Raw genomic sequence first — 22,085 nt, 5'->3', positions numbered from 1 at the left:
TTTAATTTGAAAATGCATATTAATGTTCATTAACACATGCACACTTAAACACGCGTGCAACCACATAAAAAAAACCGGAAACAACTCGAGCTGCTCGTTCACTTGATCGGGCTTTAGACATAGAAATTTATCTTTAACGGGTTAGCATTATATGAAAATAATTTTAATAAATTCGTCCCCTCAGAAATATTTATTCGCTCCCATCAACCAAACTACTTGCATGGCCTCACTCCCAATTAAAAGAAAAAGCTCACGCATATCAATATATATTGTACATATGTATGTGTGCCCATGCATAACGAATATGCCTGTGATTGACGCTAACAGCCACGTGGTTGTGTCAATATGCCCACACGTTTTCTTTAATAACATTATTTAAACAGTTCTGGTGAAATTCGCAGTTCGCACAAAGGCAACGCTTCATTCAACCAGTTACATATACTCTCACAAAACCATTATAGCCTTTATCAATGCTTTCAGGGTATTAAAAGTATATATGTACATTAAAAGAGAATGAAATATGAACCCAATTTCCACGCTATTATTTTTAATTGTTTGCGTTAGGAGATGAGCGGAAGAGAGAGAGGTTATGCGAGAAGTAGGGCTTAGACAGCGTTTAACAAATTAAATATATTTAGCTGTTACACGAAGATATATTTATATAGAAAGCATACATAAATATGCGGACAAGACTAGGTTTAGGCAGGGAAACGGAGCCTGTGTAGATTTACTCTTGAATTGAATATTCTTATTCGCTATAGATACGTTCACATTCATTTCAATTATTCATATTCGTTGCGTTTTTTGTTTCTTATTTTAATGAAACGTGCTTTAAAATATATCAATGGATCTTAAAGTACATAAAGCAACCATCTCTTATGTTGACATCTGCTATGGTTTGCTGCCAAGTAAAATATAATTAAATGAATTATTTTATGCTTCTGTCGTAAATTGTGTGTATGTGTGTAAGTTGTTGTCTTTTAGCATATAGAGACGTTCACAATAGCTCGTCAATTCGAGCCGGTTCATGACCTGTATTACACAAAAAGTCCATAATTCTATGCCGCTTATATCTGCAGATTGAGAGGTGCCAAGCATTCATGTGTTGAGCACACATCGTGTAACCGCGTGAAACGCCTGATTTCGTGCGTGTTCATAAAAATAAAATATAAAATCTATATGCAAATCAAAATTCTTTAATACAACAACATGTGCAGTTATTTGATATAGTTTTGCGACTAAATTGGCAAAATGGAAAAAGAAGTAAGTATAAAAACTGACAGACGGAAACGGCTAGTTGTGACTCGGCTGTTGTGTGGTTTGTTCTGTATGTACGAATAAAACAATTGTGAATCAAAAAAAATACACCAATAGTAAAAAGTTATACGTTTGTGCTCGTGTATTTACAAAAAATACAACATGTACACAGCTCCAATTCACAGCAAAACTTTAAAGCAAATGCTGCACATATGTGCATACATAAGTATATATGTACGCACAGGCATCCGCATCACATACAATAGACTGATATGTGAACTAGGGGATAGGAGGCAGGTGTCAGTCACACACGGAGCACCTCAGCAGCAATTACTTAATTGAATCCTATGCTGCTCCAGCGTCTAACCATCTTGCTGAAAAACTTCATCATTAGCATCAAGTCAGGCTGAAGTCGAGAGACGGATATTATTGTTTTGTTTGTAGGTGGTTTTCCAGGTAAAATTAATTCGTATTTAAATTGTATGTTGCATATAAAGGAAAATAATCTTTCTTGGACTTGACGCTTAATTTGTTTGTATGCCTTTTGCATAACACAAATTCCAAAAATTAATATTATTAATTTAATATTGTCTGCTGAGCATTGGTGTTGGCAAAATGTTTGCCCGTCAAGAAATCACAACGGTTCAGATTAAATTAACTATGCAGTTGTATTTTAGATACCAATACTTGTATCTGTATCTGCTTAGCTCATAAGAAGAACAACAGAATATGCAAATGTGGTCCAAACTAAATATACTCTTAAAGACGAGTTTAATATGCAAAAGTTTGCAATGGTTTTGTGTCTTATTGCATAAAGTTGTTTATTAAACAAGTTGCGTTTATAAGCTCTTTTGTTAGCAGCAGGGATAACGTCGAAGAACATATGTATTAATCAAGTGTAACAGGATTATTTAAATCTAAAAGTACTATAGAACAATTATCAAATGCTCGCCATTAACGGTGCTATAATCAAATGTAATTAAATGGTATATAACAACATGCCCTTACATGCTTGCATTTGTTTTACATTTGCTTCTAAGTTGTAATACTCTGTACCCGATAAGGAACAACGTATATTGGTTTGTTGTAATAGAGTTTCATTCACCTCACGACAAATATTGATATGAAAAAAAAATACTCTACTTCCGAGATAGAGCAGCTCGTAGCTGGGAATTGTTGACTGCGACATAGTTGCACATTTTTAATCTCGTCAAAGTCTATTTCAAACTGATTGCGCACCCGCCTCTCTGTAATAGTAGCGAGCTGCGTGCTGGTTGTACTTGATGGCTCCAATTTAGTATTCGTATTTTTATATTGATAGGCATTAGTAGATAGGTGAAATGAATGCAGTTGAGGCTGGTTGCATTCAGTGATCTCGAATCGCTGCTCATGTGAAAATGTTTGAGGCTGTCTTCTTAGTCGCGATTAGTGCTGTTGTTGTTCTGTGCTGTGTTCTGTTTGGGCTTCGATATGAGCGCCTTGTCAAGCACATTGACAATCAGTTTGCTGGGCCAACATCCTGGCCAGTTGTGGGCAACCTATCACAGATGGGCATTAGCCCAGACGGTAAGTGAAAATGCCAAAGGTTAACACTAAGTGCGATAGCTTTTGAAGTCTAATTGGCATACGTTTTTATGATTCCGTGCATATCTATGTGATAAGACTGGTTTTTTTTCGATTTGTTTTTTGTGTTAATTAAAATTCTGGTTTTCTTGTTGCTATCCTAAAGGTACAATTATTAATATGTTCGATTTAATCGTGATGTTAGCGCCTTTTGGCATTCAGTCTTGAATCTGGTTGCTGCTGTCATCTGTAGCAGTTTATGTATGTGCAAGAAAAAACATTTGTTTACCTGTTCAAATCAAGTTTGTTATATGATTCGTGCAAATATTAAATGCGCCTCTTTCTTTTCAATGCGCGTCACAACTTAATTTGTGTTTAAGTATATTAAACGTTTGTCAAAACGCATTTAATATAAATATCCTGTACAAATTTAAAATGGATATTCTATTGCCTTTTGACCGTACAAAAATAGCTCAATACCTAAAATTCCTCGTTCTGGACCTACCGTTTAATGTGTTATAGCTATTGATAGAAATGAAATGAAATGGAGCTGTGTTGTTATACGAAGACCTTCGATTTAAAAAAAATATATATTCGATAGTCTCTGGAATTAACGGCGTTATTCAGACACACAGACGTCCTGATCATGAATATATATCCTTTCTTTGGGCCAGGAAACATTTGAGCCGCCTGTTACATACACAATTAATTAAAAAAAATTGAATTTTACCGGCGATTCTCTAACCGACTTGCTGTATCCTACCCGACCGACTGCAGATGGGAAATGTAAAACACCAGTTGTGAAATACAAAAACGAATACAGGCTAGGAATATAGGATAAGGCTATTTACTGACTAAATAGCTTAGAAAAGAAGATTTAATACAACAAGGAGAAGAATCCGAACAGGATACTCTGCAATGCTGATTGTAATAATTACACAGCACTCGCAACAATTCACTGGGTTGAACAAAATTTAAGAGACAAAGGTGTATAATTACGTGTTAGCTTATTAAAATTATGTGCGTGACTGAGATTTTCTTAACTGTTTTTTATAGCAGGAAAATGAAATTGGATCTATAAATATGGCCAGCCAAGGCTAAAAGAATGTACGTCAAATAGTTGTGGTACAAATTCGTTAAAAAGTTATTGATAAGAACACAAACCCAAAACTTGAAATAAGAAATACGCATTTATTTATATCTTTCTAAGCTTATAATTGCTTTCGAATATGACTACGAACCTAAATATAATTAGTAAGCTGTTAGCTAGTTTATTCATGCCCCTATCATTATTTAATCTACGAGAGTATTTAGAGTTATGAGTAAATTATAATAATTATTAGCCAAGTGAAATAATAACGAAAACAACAGCCAATTAATTACAAACTCTCAGCAACAATATTACAACATAAACAAAGTAGAAATAAAACAACTTTATTAAACAATTAAGTCAGATTAGGTGTCGATCATAAAGCAGACATTGAACCCTAGAAAGGAATAGATGTAAATGACAGCGCTTAGCTACGGTCGAAAGATTTAAATATTAATAAACTGACTGCCGGCCGGCGAGACACGATCCCAAGATCAGGGTGATCATTAGCTGCTAAAACTTGTTTTGGCCTTGACGCTTTGCTTCAGCTACTGGAAATAATATACGTATTTGTTTTCAAAATTAGCGAATGTTATGCGAATCGAAAGCGAAATTAAGGTTTGCAAATTTGCAACCGGTTTCTCAGCACAATTTACAGTTAGACACTTTTTTATGGGTCGCATGCTCATTCATTGGAGTATTCCGTGTTTTTGTATGCTTTGTTCTTCGTCTGGGAATAGTTTCTGCTGCTGAGAAAGACTCTTTGACCCACTGACTGCTTGAGTTAGTGGCAAACCGTGGTGATTAGAAAAACATTCGGTTTTTAATATGCTTTCAACAATTCGCTGCATATATTTTTCAGTTAAAAAAAGAGTATGCGGCAAAAACAATAAATGTACAGATTATTTTTCAGGGAGTGGTCCATTCGATCGAGTCAACATGTTCAGAGCCTATTTCTCAAGCTTTGAGGGGTGGGCAGCAATCCATTCGAGAGCGCGCTGGATCTCAACTGGGATTGGGGGTGGTGTGGGCAGCAAATCGCTCTGGGGCTGGTAACCATTCTCATCAGCCACATACTTAACCAGAACATGGACACCTTCGGGCGAGACCCAGCTGAAGTCTCCCTGAGAGTTTCCGTGCTCATCACCGCTCTGAGCTTGTTCAATGCCATTGGAGGTCTTCAGGAGAGTATTGAAACCATCTGGGCGCACATCGTCCTTGCGTTCAAGAGTTTCTGCATTCGCTTCAGACTCCACAGCGGCGGCCAGGCCAATAACTGCGCAGATCAACAGCTGAAAGACCAGATCAGATACTTATTATATATTGCCAATTCTCAACATCCTTTGAGGTACTCACGATTTTGAACATTTTGAGTTAAGTGCAGTTGTTGATTGTAAGGAACAAACGTTGACTGATGATCCATTTCAGATAGGCGCCGCCTTTTATACAACTTCCTCTGATGAAAAAAATATCAGACCTGTTCCTTCATGTCGCATATGCAAATTTAATATCAAAAATAAACCAACTCATCACGCCGAATTTTGAAAAAAAAAAAAAACAAGTTGAAAACCTATTAGACGAGTTTCTACAATTGAAGCTGCATATTATATAACAGTCTACAGTCTATATAAATACTTTGCCTTTTAAAAGAGAGTACAGTAGAACCTCGATTAAACGTGATGCTAGGGAACGAGCTCACGACGGATAATCGAATGTCCAGGTGAAAAGAGGTCGCATTTGCGCACTCAAAAATATTATTATATTACTTATCTATAACAAAAACATGTGCATCCGCACCTGTAAACAAATAACGTGTATATAGATGTATATAAAGAAAAAAGGTTTACAACTAATAGAGGTAAATCTCGGTTAATGGAGGTATAAATCAACCACTCAGCTTCCAGGTAAATAAATGTTCCAGCTTAATAATGATCTGTATAAACGAAGCTCTACTGTATTTCACAAGAATGTCGAGGTGCTATCACTAGTTTAACAATTTTAAAATTCTAATTTCTAAATCATAAAAGCAAAGAGAAAGAATTTCAAATAAAACAAGCGGGTACTGTCAGGCATACCCGGCAGAGAGATACCCTAAAACCGGGCTGAGCTTCCATTAAAAGCATTCTAGCTTACTGCTAAGCATGTATACAAAGAAACACACATGCACACGCACACACACACAGGAATGTAGCCTGGATTATGGCTCAAAAATAAGTTTAGGTGGAACGAAAGAGCTCCCAATGTGAGCACAAAGGAGCATAACTTTCATGACGTTGTCTTACTTATGTGTATGTTTGTATGCAAATACAATGTGACACGTAATATACTTTTATATATACAAAATATTTATAAAAAAAATCTTTTTCGTTTTGTCAATGTTGTATTGTGACTCGATACTTTAACAAATTTCACAGTCTATATCTTCCACAAAAATCGTTTAAGTTTGGTGCAACGCTTCTCAAAAATCTGTAATTATGATTTATCTGAATATCACACTCCAAACAAAAATGTGTTCTTTTTTAAAATAAAAAACATTTGTATGAAAATATTAAAGCCGAAATATATTACGATCTAAATAAACAATAAATACTTTTACTCAACTAAAAAGTGTTTAATAAAATTTTGGTAATCTGTTGATAAAAATCTCTAATTGATTTGTTTAAAAATAAATTTGTTCTCAATGTGAAAACTATATTTTTTAGTTGGAATTTTTCAGTTTGGAATTAACTTAAGTTACGCTTTTGGATTATGTTTATCTATCTTAAGAAAATTTCTCTCTTTTTCAAAATATATAAAGGATGTACAGGTGTTTGTCAGCATGTTCAGTTGATTATTCCTGACTATGAAAATCAGTATATCTCTATTAGAACTCGCTATTTGTACCATTCCTGACAAAATTTGAATTCAAAATTTTCGGTATAATTTTTTTCAGTCACTGCACTTTCTAAAAATTGTAAAACCCGAAAATAAACAACCAAAATTGTTGATTATGTGAATTTATTTTAAATTTCAAAAATCAATCATGCTGCGAAATTTTATAGGGTAAAGTTATTGAGAGAAGTCCATTAGAAGATCCATTCAACTGACTCAGAGCTTATTTCCGCTCAGGTGCCATTACTGAGAGCTTAATGCTCGGGAGTGGTCCATTTGATCGAGTCAACATGTTCAGAGCCTATTTCTCAAGCTTTGATGGGTGAGCAGCAATCCATTCAAGACTGCGCTGGATCTCAGCTGGGATTGGGGGTGGCACGGGCAGAGATGCACCCTGTGGCTGGTATCCGTTCTCATCAGCAACATAAGAGATTTCGATTTTTTCCCCCTCGGGCGAGATCCAGGCAAAGCTGCCGTGGATGTTTCCGTGCTCATCACCGCTCTCTGCGCGTGTGATGTGGTTGGTTGTGTCAAGGGCAGAGTCGAAGCCATCCGGGCGAACATCATCCTTGCGGGAAACAACTTCGGCCTTTACATCGTCAGGGTTAGAGGCAATTGGCAAGGCGGCGGCCAGGCCGATAACTGCACAGATCATCACCTAAAACGAGATCAGTTTAATTTTACACTTTTCAGCCCTATCCATTTCAGAACTCACAATTTTAAACATTTTGATTTTAGTGCAGTTGCTGACTGTAGGGACTAGCTTTCACTGATGATGCAGTCTAGATAGGAGCTGCCTTTTATACGGCTTCATCTGATGTGAAAGAAATATATAACCTGTTTCTTAGCATCATAAATGCAAATTTGGGTCGAATATTCATAATAGCAGAAATCTTCATTCAGCCGAATTACGAAAACTCTTTAAGGCTGTTTGACAGCAATAAATTTATTCAATTTTTATTTCATAGTTATTTATTATAATAAGTGAATGTTTTTTATAGAACTTAAATGTGGTCTTGACTAATATATTTTCAATCAAAATTATGCATACCTGAGAAGCGATTTATTTGTATTGCCTGGGTACTCAAGAAAAGCAGGGATAGCAAACGATATAATAAGATTATTTAACCTTCAATGAGAGTAGATGAAGAAAGTGGATTTCTAATGTTCTGATTATTTTAAATGCCAAAGTGCATTAGCGGCTGCTGAAGAAAACGGGTTCATCTTCTCCAAGACTAGTTATGACTGTTATTTTAGAACTCTTCGAATCACGTCCTGCATGTATAATACTATTCACATAACTTTCCCCTCCAATTTTTAAATCCGGCTCAAAAGCATCTGATTTCGAAAGATGAACAACGTCATATATGAGTTTTTTGTTGGTTGAGTGAATGAATGTCACGAAAGTTATTTCGGGATCTCGGGGAGCCTAAGATCAATCAACCTTTCAAAGTTTTCACAGTTTATTCTAATGTTCGCTATATAATGTAATATATATATATATATATTTTTATTATTTATTAAGTGTAGAACCTGTACAATCATAATTTAGTACCTTAACAACACATGGATAGAAAAAATAATTTAAAACCGAACCCCATAACGCAGTATGAGGATTTTAATATAATATAGTTGATCAATTTGTGATAAGAGCTAGACAATGTCATTTCAAGTTTCTTCGCTCTCAACGCAGAATCTGCACGAGCCTCCCTCCAACCACTCAGATTGTTGCCAGTACTACTTGCTTGCTCTCGCCGATTCTAATGGGGTAGTATAAACTCTCGTTTAGTATACATAAATCCAACATATTTCACCATTCGTATCTCTCTCCAAATTTATTTTGATAATCATGATAGTCTGACAATAAGCCCTGAACTTATTGAATAACTCATTTTCCATTGTGTTGGGTTGAGGGAAAAAGAAGCAGGGCCGCAGCATAAAGTGCGATTTGATGTACTGCCGTTAATCTGTGCAAGAGTATTTAGCTGATTTATGTTAATATGACATAGACATAGTCTGATTTATGGTACTTTTGGACTGTTCAAAGAATGTGTAAAATTTACTAACGATACTTAATTGTTAATGAAAATTGCTGTGCACAAAATTTTTAATATAAAACCAATGTCAATTCAAAAAACGTCAAAAAACGTCTGCCAACATGAAGACCCAAGACCTGACTGTCAAATAATAACATTATTGGTTGATAGACAAAACTTCTTTTTAATTTGTCATAAACAATGCACGGATAACTTAAAAATTATAAACGAGGGGAGTTCGAGGGTCAAGTCCATATGCGATCCAATATGCACTGTCAAAAGTCATTTAGTGCTTACTTTCGTACTCGGGTGCTGGGGGATGGGCGGCCAACCACTGAAGGGCGCGTTCAATTTCGACTGGGACTGGGGGTGGGGTTGGCAGAGCTGCGCCCTGTGGCTGGTATCCGTTCTCGTCAGCCACATAAGAGATTTCGATTTTTTCCCCCTCGGGCGAGATCCAGGCAAAGCTGCCGTGGATGTTTCCGTGCTCATCTCCGCTCTCTGAGCGGCTGATGTGGTTGCTTGTGTCAAGGGCAGAGTCGAAGCCATCCGGGCGCACATCATCCTTGCGGGAAACGACTTCGGCGTGCACATCGTCAGAAGAAGGAGCAACTGGCACGGCGGCGGCCAGGCCGATAACTGCGCAGATCAATAGCTGAAAGATGTGCAACATAGTTAGCCACTGACAATCCTTGTGTTCGTGTCCAGCTACTTACGGCTTTGAACATTTTGATGTAAGTGCAGTTGTGGATCGTGAAACGAACGTTGACTGATAATCCACTCAGAGAAGGCGCGGCCTTATATAGCTCTCTCGGTATACCGATTGGATGACATTTTGCGTGCAACAGATATGCAAATTTGGCTCGAAATTAACGAGGCTCGCTTATAATGTACATATTATCGATTTTGACTGTTGCAGTGCATTAATAACTAGAGAAAACGGGTCTAGCTGCTTGCGAACTTGTTTTCACTTCTAAATAACTGCTTAAATATTCCCAAAATAACACATCGCCGAATATCTGCTTCGCAACAGTTCTCGTATAGAAGAAATATAACTCTAACCCAGCCCCAATTTCATGTTATTAACATATGATATGCGGTCATTTACTTCACAGATCGTTGTAAATCTAGGAAGTTGAGCTTCCCAAATCAACCTCTTCCCTCTTATCTGTCGGAGTCATTTATTCCAATGAATGGAATACTTGCCAAATATATCAACTTATTTTATCCATATAACTGTATAGTTAAATGTAACTCGAAAAGTTTAAAAATATTTTAGTTTTTCATAAAATAACAATGTTCATAACATTTAAGTAAAACTAATTTATAAATATTACAAAATATTATAGGGTAAAATAAACTAATAAATATTTACAATATTTGAGTCAAACGGTAATAAAAGAAAATATATGTTTAATTTGACTGTTTTGTATTTAGGTTTTCTTAGTTGAATTATTTTCATTGTCGATATATATAACACTAGTCTATAAACCAAAAATAATTAAACTAGGCATGCTTATCCTTTGAGTTGTATAAGTAAAGGTTTGACTTGTGATCAATTCGCTTTAACTTGTTTTTAAATCTTCACATACAAAATTGACCTCGCGGGCGAGCCACGTTAATTGCCACTTAATATTCCTAATCCCACCGACCACAAATCAAGCAAGCCAATTTGCCTTTTTTTGTGAACGCTCTGCGCGAACAATTCATTTCATTATTGCCTACTTTTAGGCACTGAGTAAAGTCGCGACGGGATTCTATACAGATTTTAACAGAACAGCATATGTATATTTTCAAATGGTTCTTCTTCTTCTTATACTTCTTCTTAATCCAGCGCTTACCAAGAGTGGTAATTGTCAACAGGAATTCCCCGTATTTCCCTCCTTAAAGGGCCATTCAATTAAGATTTTTACAACTACTGGGGCTTGCGAGCAAGATTTTAACTAAACACTTCATTTACTAATTGTCCCAACTCAATATATATATACTGGTCAGATGAAAAGGTCCCACTCAAGTCAAAAGGGTCTCAAAAAGTGAAAATCTTACCATATCTGAAAAGCTATTCTAGTTTTTCTTAAAAGGTTGACCGCACTTTCTTACAATCGACCAAATTAACATAAAAAGTAAAATATTCAAAGATATTTTTTAATTATTGCCAAAAAAGTGTTAATTTATGCTTTGGGAACCCGTTTTAAAAGGACAAGATGCTCGTGACGTTACAGATTAAGTGGGTATGGTTCATGAATTGGTTTGGTCTAATTTTTAATTTATTTAATAACGACACGATTTGGCTAAGCAGATAGCTTCGGTGACACATGGAAACAAGTTTGCGACCAGTTGGCTCAACCCGCTCTTGATGCACCTTAGCATTCAATAAAAGATGATAGCACTATATCATTATTTTTGAACTCGCTTTTGTTTGGTGTCGTTCAAGCATTGGTTTTTCGTGTGGGTGTGTCGGTTAAACCCATAACTCACAGCCATAATTGTCCGATGCGCCTGAACTGGTCTCTAAGTGGACACTCTCTAAGCTGTGGCTGTATAAAAGACGCCGCCTGGCCGGTGTGCAGCATCAGTCAACGTTCGCTCTCTGTGTTCTACAACTGCCAGAAATATCAAAATGTTCAAAGTAGTAAGTAGTTTAAGACTGGGGATTAGCGGCAGTTAATAACCACTTGTTACAGTTGATGATATGCGCCATTTTCGGCATGGCCGTCGCCTTGTCGCCTGGTCTACTGCGTGGCGTCCGTCCGGTGGCGCATCCAGTGCGCTCCAGCCCCGTTGGACACGGCGAGGATGTGCACGCTGAAGTGCTGTCTCGCAAGGATGATGTGCGCCCTGATGGCTTCGACGCAAGCCTTGAGACCAGCAACCACATCAGCCGGGCAGAGAGCGGTGATGAGCACGGAAACATCCACGGCAGCTTTGCCTGGGTCTCGCCCGAGGGTGAACAAATCCAGATCTCGTATGTGGCTGATGAGAACGGTTACCAGCCACAGGGCGCAGCTCTGCCAACCCCCCCTCCAATTCCAGTCGAAATCGAGCGCGCCCTTGCCTGGATTGCAGCCCATCCTCCAGCACCCGAGAAATACTCTCATTAAGTCTATGATCTAGTTGCATGGATCGTAAAATTCACTTAGTTCTGAAACTCTATTGTGCTTAAGTAACTCGATTCTTAAAGCGAGTTAAATAAAAAACGTGTAATGCAGTCATAAGATCGTTAACTGAATTTGAATTAAATAATATTGTTTTATTTTTGCAAATTTCACCAGAAAAGACTCAAACTTTTACCAGCTTCACTCAATGGAGCAAATCTACCTCACTTTAAATATTAATATTTACTTATATATATTCGCAAGTTCACGCAAGTGATAATGTTTAATGCGAAAATATATAACCAAGTTTATAATTTGCTTGTCGCAGTCCTCGGTAGACGATCTGTCTGAGTGAACCATTCATTCAGGCAACAACACAGCTAAGGTTCAAAAGGATGTGAAGAGCCTTGTCTTAGCCGAAGGCTTGGTACATGTTTTTAATAAAAATACATGTTTTGGATTGTCTTTCTTGTGATTCTGAGAAATAACTTGCTCGGGGACAGTTCTCAACCATTGACTTTTTGACTATAGCTTTATTTTGTGCAAATGTAATCATTGAACGAAGTGCCAGACGGAGACATCTAAGACCGCATACAGAATACACAGCATACGATTTTAGATCTACCTATCTATCTATTGATCTATCTGCACCTTAGAAACCTTAATCTTTGTGTGAATATGTATAATTGAATTTTAAAAAAAAACTATTAAAAGATACAATACGTTTGTTTTGCGTCTTCCGATGGGTAGATGAAATGTATATTAGCTACGTTTTTTAGCCTAAACACGCCAATTCCATTATTGTTCACACCCAGCTTAAACCTGAATTGTATTATCAGTAAACTACAAACGGGTTTTCTTGTTAACAAACTAAAAACAAACCTCATACCAAGAGGAAGTTCCATATATAAGGGAACAAATGTAGGCAATGGATGATCAGTTACTTTTTTGCTATGCGCTAAGTAGTCAATATGTTCAAAATTGTGAGTAGCCCCTCGACATTTAGGAACGTGTCCTTATTGTTGACATCAATTTTAGGTGGTTTATTACGCTCTAGCTGTTGGAGTTCTGTCTGCTGAAATTGAGGTGTTGAATAATGAACATGTTATCAATCCCGATGGCTCATTCAAAACTGAATGGGATCTCAGCAACGGCGTGGAGACTAAAGTAGAGGGAGTTCTAAGAAATCTAGGAGACGAAACAGCTGTCGTTCAGACTGGAAGTCAAAAGTGGGTTTCACCCGAAGGCGAAGAAATCAAATTTGCTTTTGTGGCAGATGAAAATGGATACCAACCAGTGGGAGATCATATTCCGACCCCACCACCAATCCCTGAAGCAATCCAGCGTTCACTCGAATATATAGAGAAACACCCTCCTCAGGCTTAGTCTGACTTGTCATCGGACTTGTTCTTGTTTTATTAAATTGCAACGATTGTAAGTTACGGTGTTTATTATGTGCGGCTATTAAAGTCAAAAAATCTAAATGTGTATTTAAAATGCTATAATCGATTGCTCAGATAAATTATTATTATAATAAATAATAGTCAAGGTCGAATATCTGTTGGGCCTCTAAGCACGAGGCTCGCTTCATATTTTAGCGATATTAACATAATTAACATGCGCCTAACAAAATGAAATCAAACTAGTTTTGTAATAATCTTCAAACATTTTAAATATTTGCAAGTGCAATACATTTTATAAATATAACACTATAAGCAAATAGAATACATTTTTCGACATACCTTGAAGTCTCTAGTTCTTGTTAGTGCTTAGTACTTAGGGCCAAAAATAAAATACCCTTGAGGAATTATATTATTTTTTTTATTTTTTTATAACGTTTATTGTATTTATCAAAAAAAGCATAAGTATTTTAACAACGAGCGTAAATGATGTTTCTTTGGGTACTCGGGCTTTAGGCGCAAGGCAAAATTTAAATTTTTATGTTATTTATTAGTGATAATTTTCCCACTTTACGAAATATACAAACACCAAATTTTTGACGAATAGTAATATATGCTCAATGTTTTTGTCGGACAATTAAAAAGGATTATAAACTGAGGGAGTAGCTTATACAAACTGACAATCAAACTGACGAGCAGAATGCTTGTTGTAATGGATCATGAATATCTTTAGTTCATGGGGTCAAATGTATCCTTTTATGTTTTACAAGTACCGGGATATGGGTGTAATATAATAATAATGAAATATATACTTCAACATTTGTCTATTTGATTTGGCCTCTATATAGTAGTTCAAATTGGCCGACCGATTCTTGGCAAAACAAATATAAATAAACTAAAATATTGTATGTTCTTCCTTGCAGCCCATTTAAGAAATCTCTTAAAATTGTATAAGCAATACAATTACAAAAACTTTCGCATCTGGCTCGGCCCAATGCCCTATGTGCTATTCATTGAGTGCAAATATGTAGAGGTAAGCAATTAAGTGCAGTTCAAATCCAGTTTTGATCTTTATTTTGCAATGAATCAGCACGTTCTGAGCAGCACTGCTCTGACGTACAAATACGATCCGTATACGTTGCTGTACCCCTGGCTGGGCAGTGGTCTGCTCACCGGGAATGGCCATCATTGGGCGGTGCGGCGCAAGCTGATAACGCCCTCCTTTCACTTCCGCATCCTTAAGGACTTTCTGCACATTATAAACGAGACGAGCAATCGTTTCATGAAGCTGCTGGAACAGGAGTCAGACGCATCTCAGGGCCAAGTGATGGATATGCAGCGGCTAGTCTCTAGACTTACCATCGATGTCATTTGCGGTAAGCTCTGTAAGCTCTGTCTTTATTTCGTATATGTAAAATGAAATCTGATGCAGAGACCGCAATGGGCACCCGAGTAAACAGCATTGAGGGACGACCATCGCCGATTGTGGGTGCCATCGATGATCTTTGCAACATCATACCCGAGCGTGTGTTCTCGATATTTAAGCGCATGGATTGGTTTTATAAATTTACATCGTTACATAGGCAACAGCAGCAGGCTCTGAACACACTGCATGTCGAGTTCGCTCAGGTTGGCAGCCAGAAAAGCAAGCCTTTAGCCCCGTATTCAACTATTTACATGCATTTCAGATCATTGAGCAGCGTCGTCGCTTGATTCAAACTTCAAACTACCAAGCGGCGCAGTCGGACGATGAACTAGTGGAAGCCAAGCGACCTAAAATGGCATTCCTAGACAATCTAATAACCGCCAAGGTAGATGGTAAATCTCTGACATTTCAGGACATTTTTGAGGAAGTTTCCACATTCATGTTTGAGGTAAGTTCTTCCTAATAAGAAAGAGCTCGCCTTTTGCGCTTGATGAAATGGATAAAATTATACTAGAAGTATTATCAACAAAATATATTTTTAATAATTGAATGCCCCTTCCCGGGTTCGAGCTTGGCCCCATCAAACCCTTCGCCTCATACTAGGAGTGGCACAAGTCCATTTTATTCCTTTAACTTCTTATGTATAGGTTAAGGGTATAAAAATCTTATAGAAATCGGATTGCTATACTGAGATGCTATGGCATCATTCCGAACATAATTCTCAGTTTGTTTTTCTATTATTTATTAATAGATTTTTTTTTTCAGCCTGATAGAAGATATGTAGAAGAAGATAAGATAACATAATTTAGAATGCTGGATGAATAATATCTTAAAAGCAGTTCTGCCAAGAATGTTCATCTTGCTTTCGTATTTATAAAAATTCAAATTAATTATTTGGGTTTAAAAACGTTCTAACTCAGCTTTACTTATATAATTTATGAGAAAGGAGTGTAAAAAAAAACAATCGGACATTATCATAAAACGATTTAAAGAAATTGCAAATTTAACCAATATATAACAATTTAAAATATGGATTTAATTTCTCAAAAACTATGTTTTCAATGTGGATGATTTGAATCTTTAGGGTCATGATACTACCGCTTCAGCCATTACATTTTCCATCTGGTGCATAGCCGGGGCACCGGATGTACAACAACGCGCCTACGAGGAGCAAGTGAGCCTGTACGGCGATGAAAAGGAGCGTCAACCCACATACGACGAGCTGCAGGACATGAAGTATTTGGATTTGGTCATCAAGGAAACATTGCGTTTGTTTCCCAGTGTGCCATTCATATTTCGCACGACCCGCGAGCCGACTGTCATAAGTGAGTGATAAATGCTGCAGCCCTGCTCCCTGTCTAAGTTAACTGTCTGCTTTACAGTCGACAAATACTTGCCCCAGGGCACGACCATTGCGCTGCCCATCTTGGCCATTGGACATAGTCCGCACAGCTTTGAGGCGCCCTTTGAGTTTCGACCTGAGCGATTCGAGGCCGCCGAGCGAACCCAGGCCAATGCCTTTGACAATGTGCCATTCAGTGCGGGTCCAAGGAACTGCATAGGTACGTATCACTTATATGATTTATCAAATATATACTTTTTCATCATTTAACCAACAGGTCAAAAGTTTGCCCTGCTTGAGTTGAAGGTGACGCTGTCTAAATTGCTGCGCAGATTTCGCATTCTACCCGCACCCTTAGCTAAACAGACCATTGCACAGGTCTTCAATGCTAATTATAAGCCCGGGCCACAAGAGTTGAACCTACACATGCCCATTACCCTCAAGTCTTTAACAGGTGTGCCCGTGCGACTGCAAAGGCGATGAAGTCAAGGCTCGGATTAAATTCGGCTTGATTATTTTCTTAAAGTTTCTTAATTTCTGTACTTAATACATATTTGTACGCTTCTAAGGGTTTCATCACAAGTTTAAATATAATACATTCATTTACATAGCTTATCACCATCTGTGAGGCTTTCCTCTTTAACTGCCCCACTCTCTAATAATTGGGTCAATCAGTGCAGCTCTATCAGCCTGTTCTTTTATATTTAACATATGTATATACGAACATTAAGTTAGCATTAAGATATACTAAATAAGTGCGATTTCTCAGTTATTTTTATTAATTTCCCGAGGAAGGTGGGGGCGTGGTGTGGGGTATCCTAAAAGTAAAATGTGCTTGATCTGTTTATCGTATACCTCCGGTTTTATTTGATCGAAATGTAAGAAATAAATATTTATATTGTATGAAATGGAATATCATTATAAATTGGTTAGATACAGCGATTAAAGCATAAAGCAAACGTATTGAAGCTTAATTTATCTTGAAGTATTTGCGCGCAGCTCGTCGATATACATATGTAACTCGAATGTTCGAGTCAGTGAATCCATCCTGGCTTTGGAGCATTTTAGTGGATAGCTGTTCGTGGTTTAAGCCTGATTTGTATGCCATTTTCGGATTTGAGTGTTACACGAATGTTTAGCACCGGATCGTATTCACTTTGAGGCACACAGTCCACTTGGCTGTGGTCATTGATGCCCGGTGGCAGGCCATCCACGGCGGGCAATATTTCAAAGTGTCGCACCAGCAATGAGAGCAACGCCTGGAGCTGATACATTGCATACTTTTCGGCTGCAAGGTAGGAAGAGTGGGAGTGGTTAGGACTGATCAGGCAGCGGAATGTAGGGCGGACTTACCAATGCAGCGTCTGGGCCCAGCGCTGAATGGGACACTCTTGAAGGCTTCGATGCCTTCGTTCGTGTTCGCCCGCTCGAACCGCTCCGGCCGAAAAACGCAGGGCTCATCAAAGTAACGTTCGTTGTAACCCATGGCAATGAGGCACATGATGACAGTTGTGCGCTTGGCCACCTTTGTGCCATCTGGAAGGGGCGACAGAACCTTAGATTGGACAAAATCATGAAATCTTCGTATACTTACTTATGTCTATGGATTTGCGGTTGGTGCGTGCTATCAGCGGTACAGCGGGATACAGGCGCAGGGTCTCGCGTATAACCAACTCCAGATAGTGCATTTGGTCCAACCGCGCTATGTCCGCTTCATCGGACATATTCTTTCCAAAAACACGCAGCTGTTCGTCATAGACCTTCTGCTGTATTTCTGGATGACGGGAGAGCGTGTAAATTGTAAAAGAGATCGCAGAGGCAACTGGATCGTGACCCTATTGGAAAAGAGTACTTTTAGCTGGAGTCTATATAGATGTGTGAATGGAGAACTTACTGTAAATATGAACGTGGAGAGCTCCTCAATTATCTCGCGCTCCTTTAGCGCGTCCCCATCAAGCTTGGCGGACAGAAGGACATCCAAGAAAGACTTGTTTTTCTGATCATTGGTTTTGGACAACTGCTGTTGCCTTTGTCTGTCCGATATTGTCTGATGGAATAATGGTTGAGTGTACATTACATCTATAAAGATATATATGAATACTTACGCGTTTTATTTCATTCCTGAGCAACTGCAGCGCCCGGCGCTGCTTTAAGTAGTAGGGAGTCAGTCGGAAAAGTGCATCGAAGCGCTTGACTATACTAAATGTGCGCTCCTGTACAATTTCGCACAGACTAACAGAAGGTAAAAGAGTATGACAACTGATCGGCAAAATGCTAGGATTATATTGAAGCTTACTCTTTAATGGCGCTGTGTAAATCTGACGGCTCATCGTTCAGTGAATTGCTGGGCACGCCTGTTGCATTCTCTAAAAGGATTCATTAAAGGAACAAAGTTAAGGTGAAATCTATACTTAACAATTAAAAAAATATTATTAACGATAGCAGATCTATCCATATTGCCCAGTTTCTTTTTGTAATCATTTAAAATCATAAATAAAAACAAGTTAATACGATTTTTCGAACCAAAAGTTGAAATCTATTCTTTCAACTAAATCTTAAGCCCAACCTGCTGACTAAAAAACTGAACTTCAAACTAAAGCTAGCCATATTGTGGATAAATATAAACCAAAATGGATTTTAGTGGATGTTAAAAATCTGAATTGAACTTAAAGGGTTTGCAGCTCCGGTATAAACAACAAATACAAAGCACCAGCCATTACAGTTAAATACACCCATCACTTCTTTTGGTAAAATGCATTAGATGCAAAATATATGTTGCTTTAAATTTAAGCTTGCCGGACAGAATAAAAAAATGTCCCCCATCGGTTCTGTGATTTCAAATAACTATCTCTCTACCCTATCTACTTAATATAATTTAATATAACCTAAATAATTATTGGTTTACGTCCATGTGTTCTCCAAACTAGAGCAAATTTCTTAACTCTTCTTATTAACTTGTTTCCTTTTTTTCTAATTCTTATATACTCCTAATTAAAATAGTTAATTAGGTTCACTTTAATTTTTACAAAAAATTCCTATTTCTCTATTAACACCTACTTTTTGGCAGTAGATTCTAATAAATTTACTGATAAAATTAGCTGAGAAAACCGGAATATCTAGCCGAATGGGCAAGCAAATTATCCCAAATGGCTCGGTGATGTTATTAGAAATTTTTAAATTCTGATTAGGCCTTTAATTTTTCTACTCCCATGTATTAAATACTTAAGTTGTCACTTGTTTTATTTACCATTGATAAATAAATAAAAAAAACAAATGATTATTTCATAAAAATGTCCCATTATTTAAAAAATGTAATCATTCTTTTATGCAATTTTTAAAACATGTCCTTCGCACTGGTACCTTAATATCTCATGGAATATTTTGGGCGCAGTAAAACTTTTTCACCAGACAATCTCTGGCACTTGTAGCCATTTTCTATGTTATAAATCTCATTTATAAAATGGCCATAATAAATTACAAAAATAAACGAGTGCAACGCTCCCGAAACCGCACCCTGAAACTTAACCAAAAACAAAATGCCCATGACAAATGCTTAAAGTTTTACAACAGAATGCCTGCGCCCGCAACCTGGCACCACTGAGGACCAGCTTCCACCTACCGCAAACAATATCCAGCGTACACTTGGCAACCAGCTCCTGGGCGTCAAAGGGCTTTGATGCGTCCGTCTGTTGGCGCAGCTTCTGTACAAACCTATCGCCGGTTCGATGCACCACACGCAAATAGCCCTCGATGGCGGAGCGTTCAAAGGCGGGCGCATAGAGCTTCTGGTGTTTGAGCCAACGGGCCCCGGAGCTGGTGAGCAGCCCATCCCCCAGCCAGGGGCGCAGAAATGAATACAAGTGCTCCTTGTACAACAGTGAAGAGCTCGACAACATGTTCTGCAACGGCAAATAACATTAGGGCGCTTCCATGTAAGTGTTCCGTTTCAGTTATGGGAATGGACACAACTCACCTGAATTTCCGCCGGATCGCTGAGCATTATGTGATACTGCAGGAATACAAGCGAACGAAAGCCTTGAAAATCATATTTTCGGCAGTATTGTAATACCTTTTTGGGATACTCTACAGAAAATTAAACAAATTTTAATTGATAAGTAGTATTTCCTAAAAGTGGGTTTAAGTTCCAAGGTATAATAAATTTATATCAGTATAAGCCCCGACCCTCGTCGTACTCAAAACTTTGGTTATCATTCGCATTTGGCAGCTCAATTTCCAAGCTCCACAACTTGCCAAAAGCTGTAATTTCCTGTGCAAGCTAGTTTGAGAGTTTTAATATTCAGCTTTCTGGCTGTGAAATGTACTCTGTGAGCTCAGTTACTGGTAATTGCACGCATTATGCAGGTTATATTTGCATTTGCAAATTTCATTTGCTTACATTTTAGTCGTCTAATGATGTTTTGTGCATTGAACTGATAAATTGTCGAGTCCTGGCTGCAAGATGCTATCACTGGCTTTAAGACTTGAAATGGGCCAACTCTCTGAGTTGTGAACTGAGTGTGAATTGGTTCTGGGCTGACTTTGCCACAACTTTATCCCATGCATGCTTTGATGTGATTTTTTTTTAATCCACAATGCACAAGTCAAGCCAAGCAAAGGGAAAAGAAATGAGCAAAGCCTGCCAACAAACAGTGACTGCATCAAGTATCTATTAAAATGCAATGAGAGCAAAATCAAACAAGGATAATGGTATTGACAACGTAGAAACCGACGGGGATGCCTACACTGAGCAGCACACTCACAGAGAGAGAGAGAGAGAGAGGAAGCAGTCTCTATTGAGACAGCCAATGCCATCGGAGCATGGCAAAGCTATCAATTGTTGTGCAGCATTTTGTGCTCCGGCTGTTGTGCATTTGGAATGATTACTTGGCAAGCACGTTCAGGGAAACAACACCAAAATTACTCAACAAATTGTGCGAGCGTCTGGCGTTGGTGATTCGGACTGGGCCTCAGGGCTCGAGGGAAATGCGCTGGAAAACAAAATATGATGAAAATTGCAAAGAATATTGCAAAAATAAGAAAATGCACCCTGGCTATGATTTCTGTTGAAATATATCGTAACATTTATATCTTGGATAAAGAAATCTTGAATTTATCTCATAATCAGGCAAGTGGAATCTCAGAAAGTATTATAAACTAATATTTTATGCTTAAAGTTACTTTGCATTAACAGTCGCATTTACATTCTAGTCTCTGCCCGCCTATCCAAATAGTGCATAAATATTGTGCTTACCCGCTGGCTTCAGTCCGAACTGAAAGATATTACCGACAAACGGATATGGCGTTGGGCCCGGTATCATTTCCATAATGCCAGCCATGTGATCAATATAATTGAATATCTTGACACCCTTGAACACCAAAATTGTGGCCAAAACAATTGCCGCTGCTAGCAGAAACATGTTTTGATCTATTACTTTTTAGATGATTCAAGGAAATATATATTTATTTTAAAAATCACAATTTCTGTTTCACGCTCCGTTCAATTTGCAAACGCTTTGCTTACTGATCGGCCCCAAAAAAAAAGGTCTTCGGCTTTCGCTAAAATTTTGGGCTCGAACCGACGATAACATAGTCGATAGCTTATCTGTCTTTTAGCTACCCCTTTCTTTCCTCACAGTGCTCAGCACTTATGTTAGCTACTAAACAGTCATTAACCGGCAACAGTTCAAAACAATCATAACAATTATCGCCTGCTTATTACATAGTATTCAATTACCTGTAGCTGCTGGCAGTAAGATAACTGTCAATTAAAATTATAATTGCCTCATTACCTGTTCAATTGACTCACTTGGGCATCTAGATTATGACGTGTAAGTCTAAAGGGCACCTTCGTAATGGGACTGATAAGGTAATCAGTTTGTTTGGTTGCGATTGCCGCAAGACATTGCAAAATTGCAATGAGACTCAAGACTAATAATAACTCCTAAAATATTAAAACAACTAGTATTCTATTAATGGATTCCACATAAAACGGATAACATTCAGAC

The 22,085-nt window shown here is 37.8% G+C and overlaps 5 protein-coding genes across 5 annotated transcripts; 1 reads left to right on the top strand and 4 right to left on the bottom strand.

Annotated features, from left to right (window-relative positions):
• The first annotated feature begins 2,421 nt into the window (after window positions 1-2,421).
• Window positions 2,422-17,054, top strand: LOC135437951 (probable cytochrome P450 4e1). The gene is made up of 8 exons (XM_064696065.1): window positions 2,422-2,823; window positions 14,236-14,345; window positions 14,403-14,688; window positions 14,745-14,941; window positions 15,001-15,186; window positions 15,823-16,063; window positions 16,121-16,300; window positions 16,358-17,054. The coding sequence occupies exons 1-8, from the start codon at window positions 2,655-2,657 to the stop codon at window positions 16,561-16,563; spliced, it is 1,575 nt and encodes a 524-aa protein (XP_064552135.1). The 5' UTR covers window positions 2,422-2,654; the 3' UTR covers window positions 16,564-17,054.
• Window positions 4,715-5,316, bottom strand: LOC135437961 (larval cuticle protein III/IV-like). The gene is made up of 2 exons (XM_064696076.1): window positions 5,267-5,316; window positions 4,715-5,202 (listed from the first exon to the last, which is right to left on the bottom strand). The coding sequence occupies exons 1-2, from the start codon at window positions 5,276-5,278 to the stop codon at window positions 4,861-4,863; spliced, it is 354 nt and encodes a 117-aa protein (XP_064552146.1). The 5' UTR covers window positions 5,279-5,316; the 3' UTR covers window positions 4,715-4,860.
• LOC135437960 (larval cuticle protein 2-like) lies at window positions 6,939-7,540 on the bottom strand. Its single transcript, XM_064696075.1, has 2 exons — window positions 7,497-7,540; window positions 6,939-7,439 (listed from the first exon to the last, which is right to left on the bottom strand). The coding sequence occupies exons 1-2, from the start codon at window positions 7,506-7,508 to the stop codon at window positions 7,083-7,085; spliced, it is 369 nt and encodes a 122-aa protein (XP_064552145.1). The 5' UTR covers window positions 7,509-7,540; the 3' UTR covers window positions 6,939-7,082.
• LOC135437959 (larval cuticle protein 2-like) lies at window positions 9,001-9,983 on the bottom strand. The gene is made up of 2 exons (XM_064696074.1): window positions 9,534-9,983; window positions 9,001-9,472 (listed from the first exon to the last, which is right to left on the bottom strand). The coding sequence occupies exons 1-2, from the start codon at window positions 9,543-9,545 to the stop codon at window positions 9,104-9,106; spliced, it is 381 nt and encodes a 126-aa protein (XP_064552144.1). The 5' UTR covers window positions 9,546-9,983; the 3' UTR covers window positions 9,001-9,103.
• Window positions 16,945-21,588, bottom strand: LOC135437953 (probable cytochrome P450 4ad1). Its single transcript, XM_064696067.1, has 9 exons — window positions 21,332-21,588; window positions 20,054-20,163; window positions 19,700-19,979; window positions 18,377-18,446; window positions 18,186-18,312; window positions 17,975-18,127; window positions 17,675-17,915; window positions 17,434-17,616; window positions 16,945-17,368 (listed from the first exon to the last, which is right to left on the bottom strand). Exons 1-9 carry the CDS (start codon window positions 21,495-21,497, stop codon window positions 17,145-17,147), a joined length of 1,554 nt encoding a protein of 517 aa, XP_064552137.1. The 5' UTR covers window positions 21,498-21,588; the 3' UTR covers window positions 16,945-17,144.
• Between the last annotated feature and the right edge of the window lie 497 nt (window positions 21,589-22,085).

This window comes from Drosophila montana, unplaced genomic scaffold, assembly GCF_035044405.1.
Source record: "Drosophila montana isolate Dmon_TW-CO22-7 unplaced genomic scaffold, ASM3504440v1 contig_3833_1, whole genome shotgun sequence".
In the NCBI taxonomy this organism is placed as follows: domain Eukaryota; kingdom Metazoa; phylum Arthropoda; class Insecta; order Diptera; family Drosophilidae; genus Drosophila; species Drosophila montana.
Note: the sequence above shows the minus strand (reverse complement) of the source record. Positions and strands in the feature narration are given on the sequence as shown.

Coding starts and splice junctions, on each gene's coding strand:
- LOC135437951 (XM_064696065.1), top strand. CDS start 2,655: ATGTTTGAGGCTGTCTTCTTAGTCGCGATTAGTGCTGTTGTTGTTCTG. Junction 14,346..14,402: donor TTGAGTGCAAATATGTAGAG/GTAAGCAATTAA, acceptor GCAATGAATCAG/CACGTTCTGAGCAGCACTGC. Junction 15,187..15,822: donor TTTCCACATTCATGTTTGAG/GTAAGTTCTTCC, acceptor TTGAATCTTTAG/GGTCATGATACTACCGCTTC.
- LOC135437953 (XM_064696067.1), bottom strand. CDS start 21,497: ATGTTTCTGCTAGCAGCGGCAATTGTTTTGGCCACAATTTTGGTGTTC. Junction 20,164..21,331: donor GTTCGGACTGAAGCCAGCGG/GTAAGCACAATA, acceptor AATTTTCTGTAG/AGTATCCCAAAAAGGTATTA. Junction 18,128..18,185: donor TCAGGAATGAAATAAAACGC/GTAAGTATTCAT, acceptor TTATTCCATCAG/ACAATATCGGACAGACAAAG.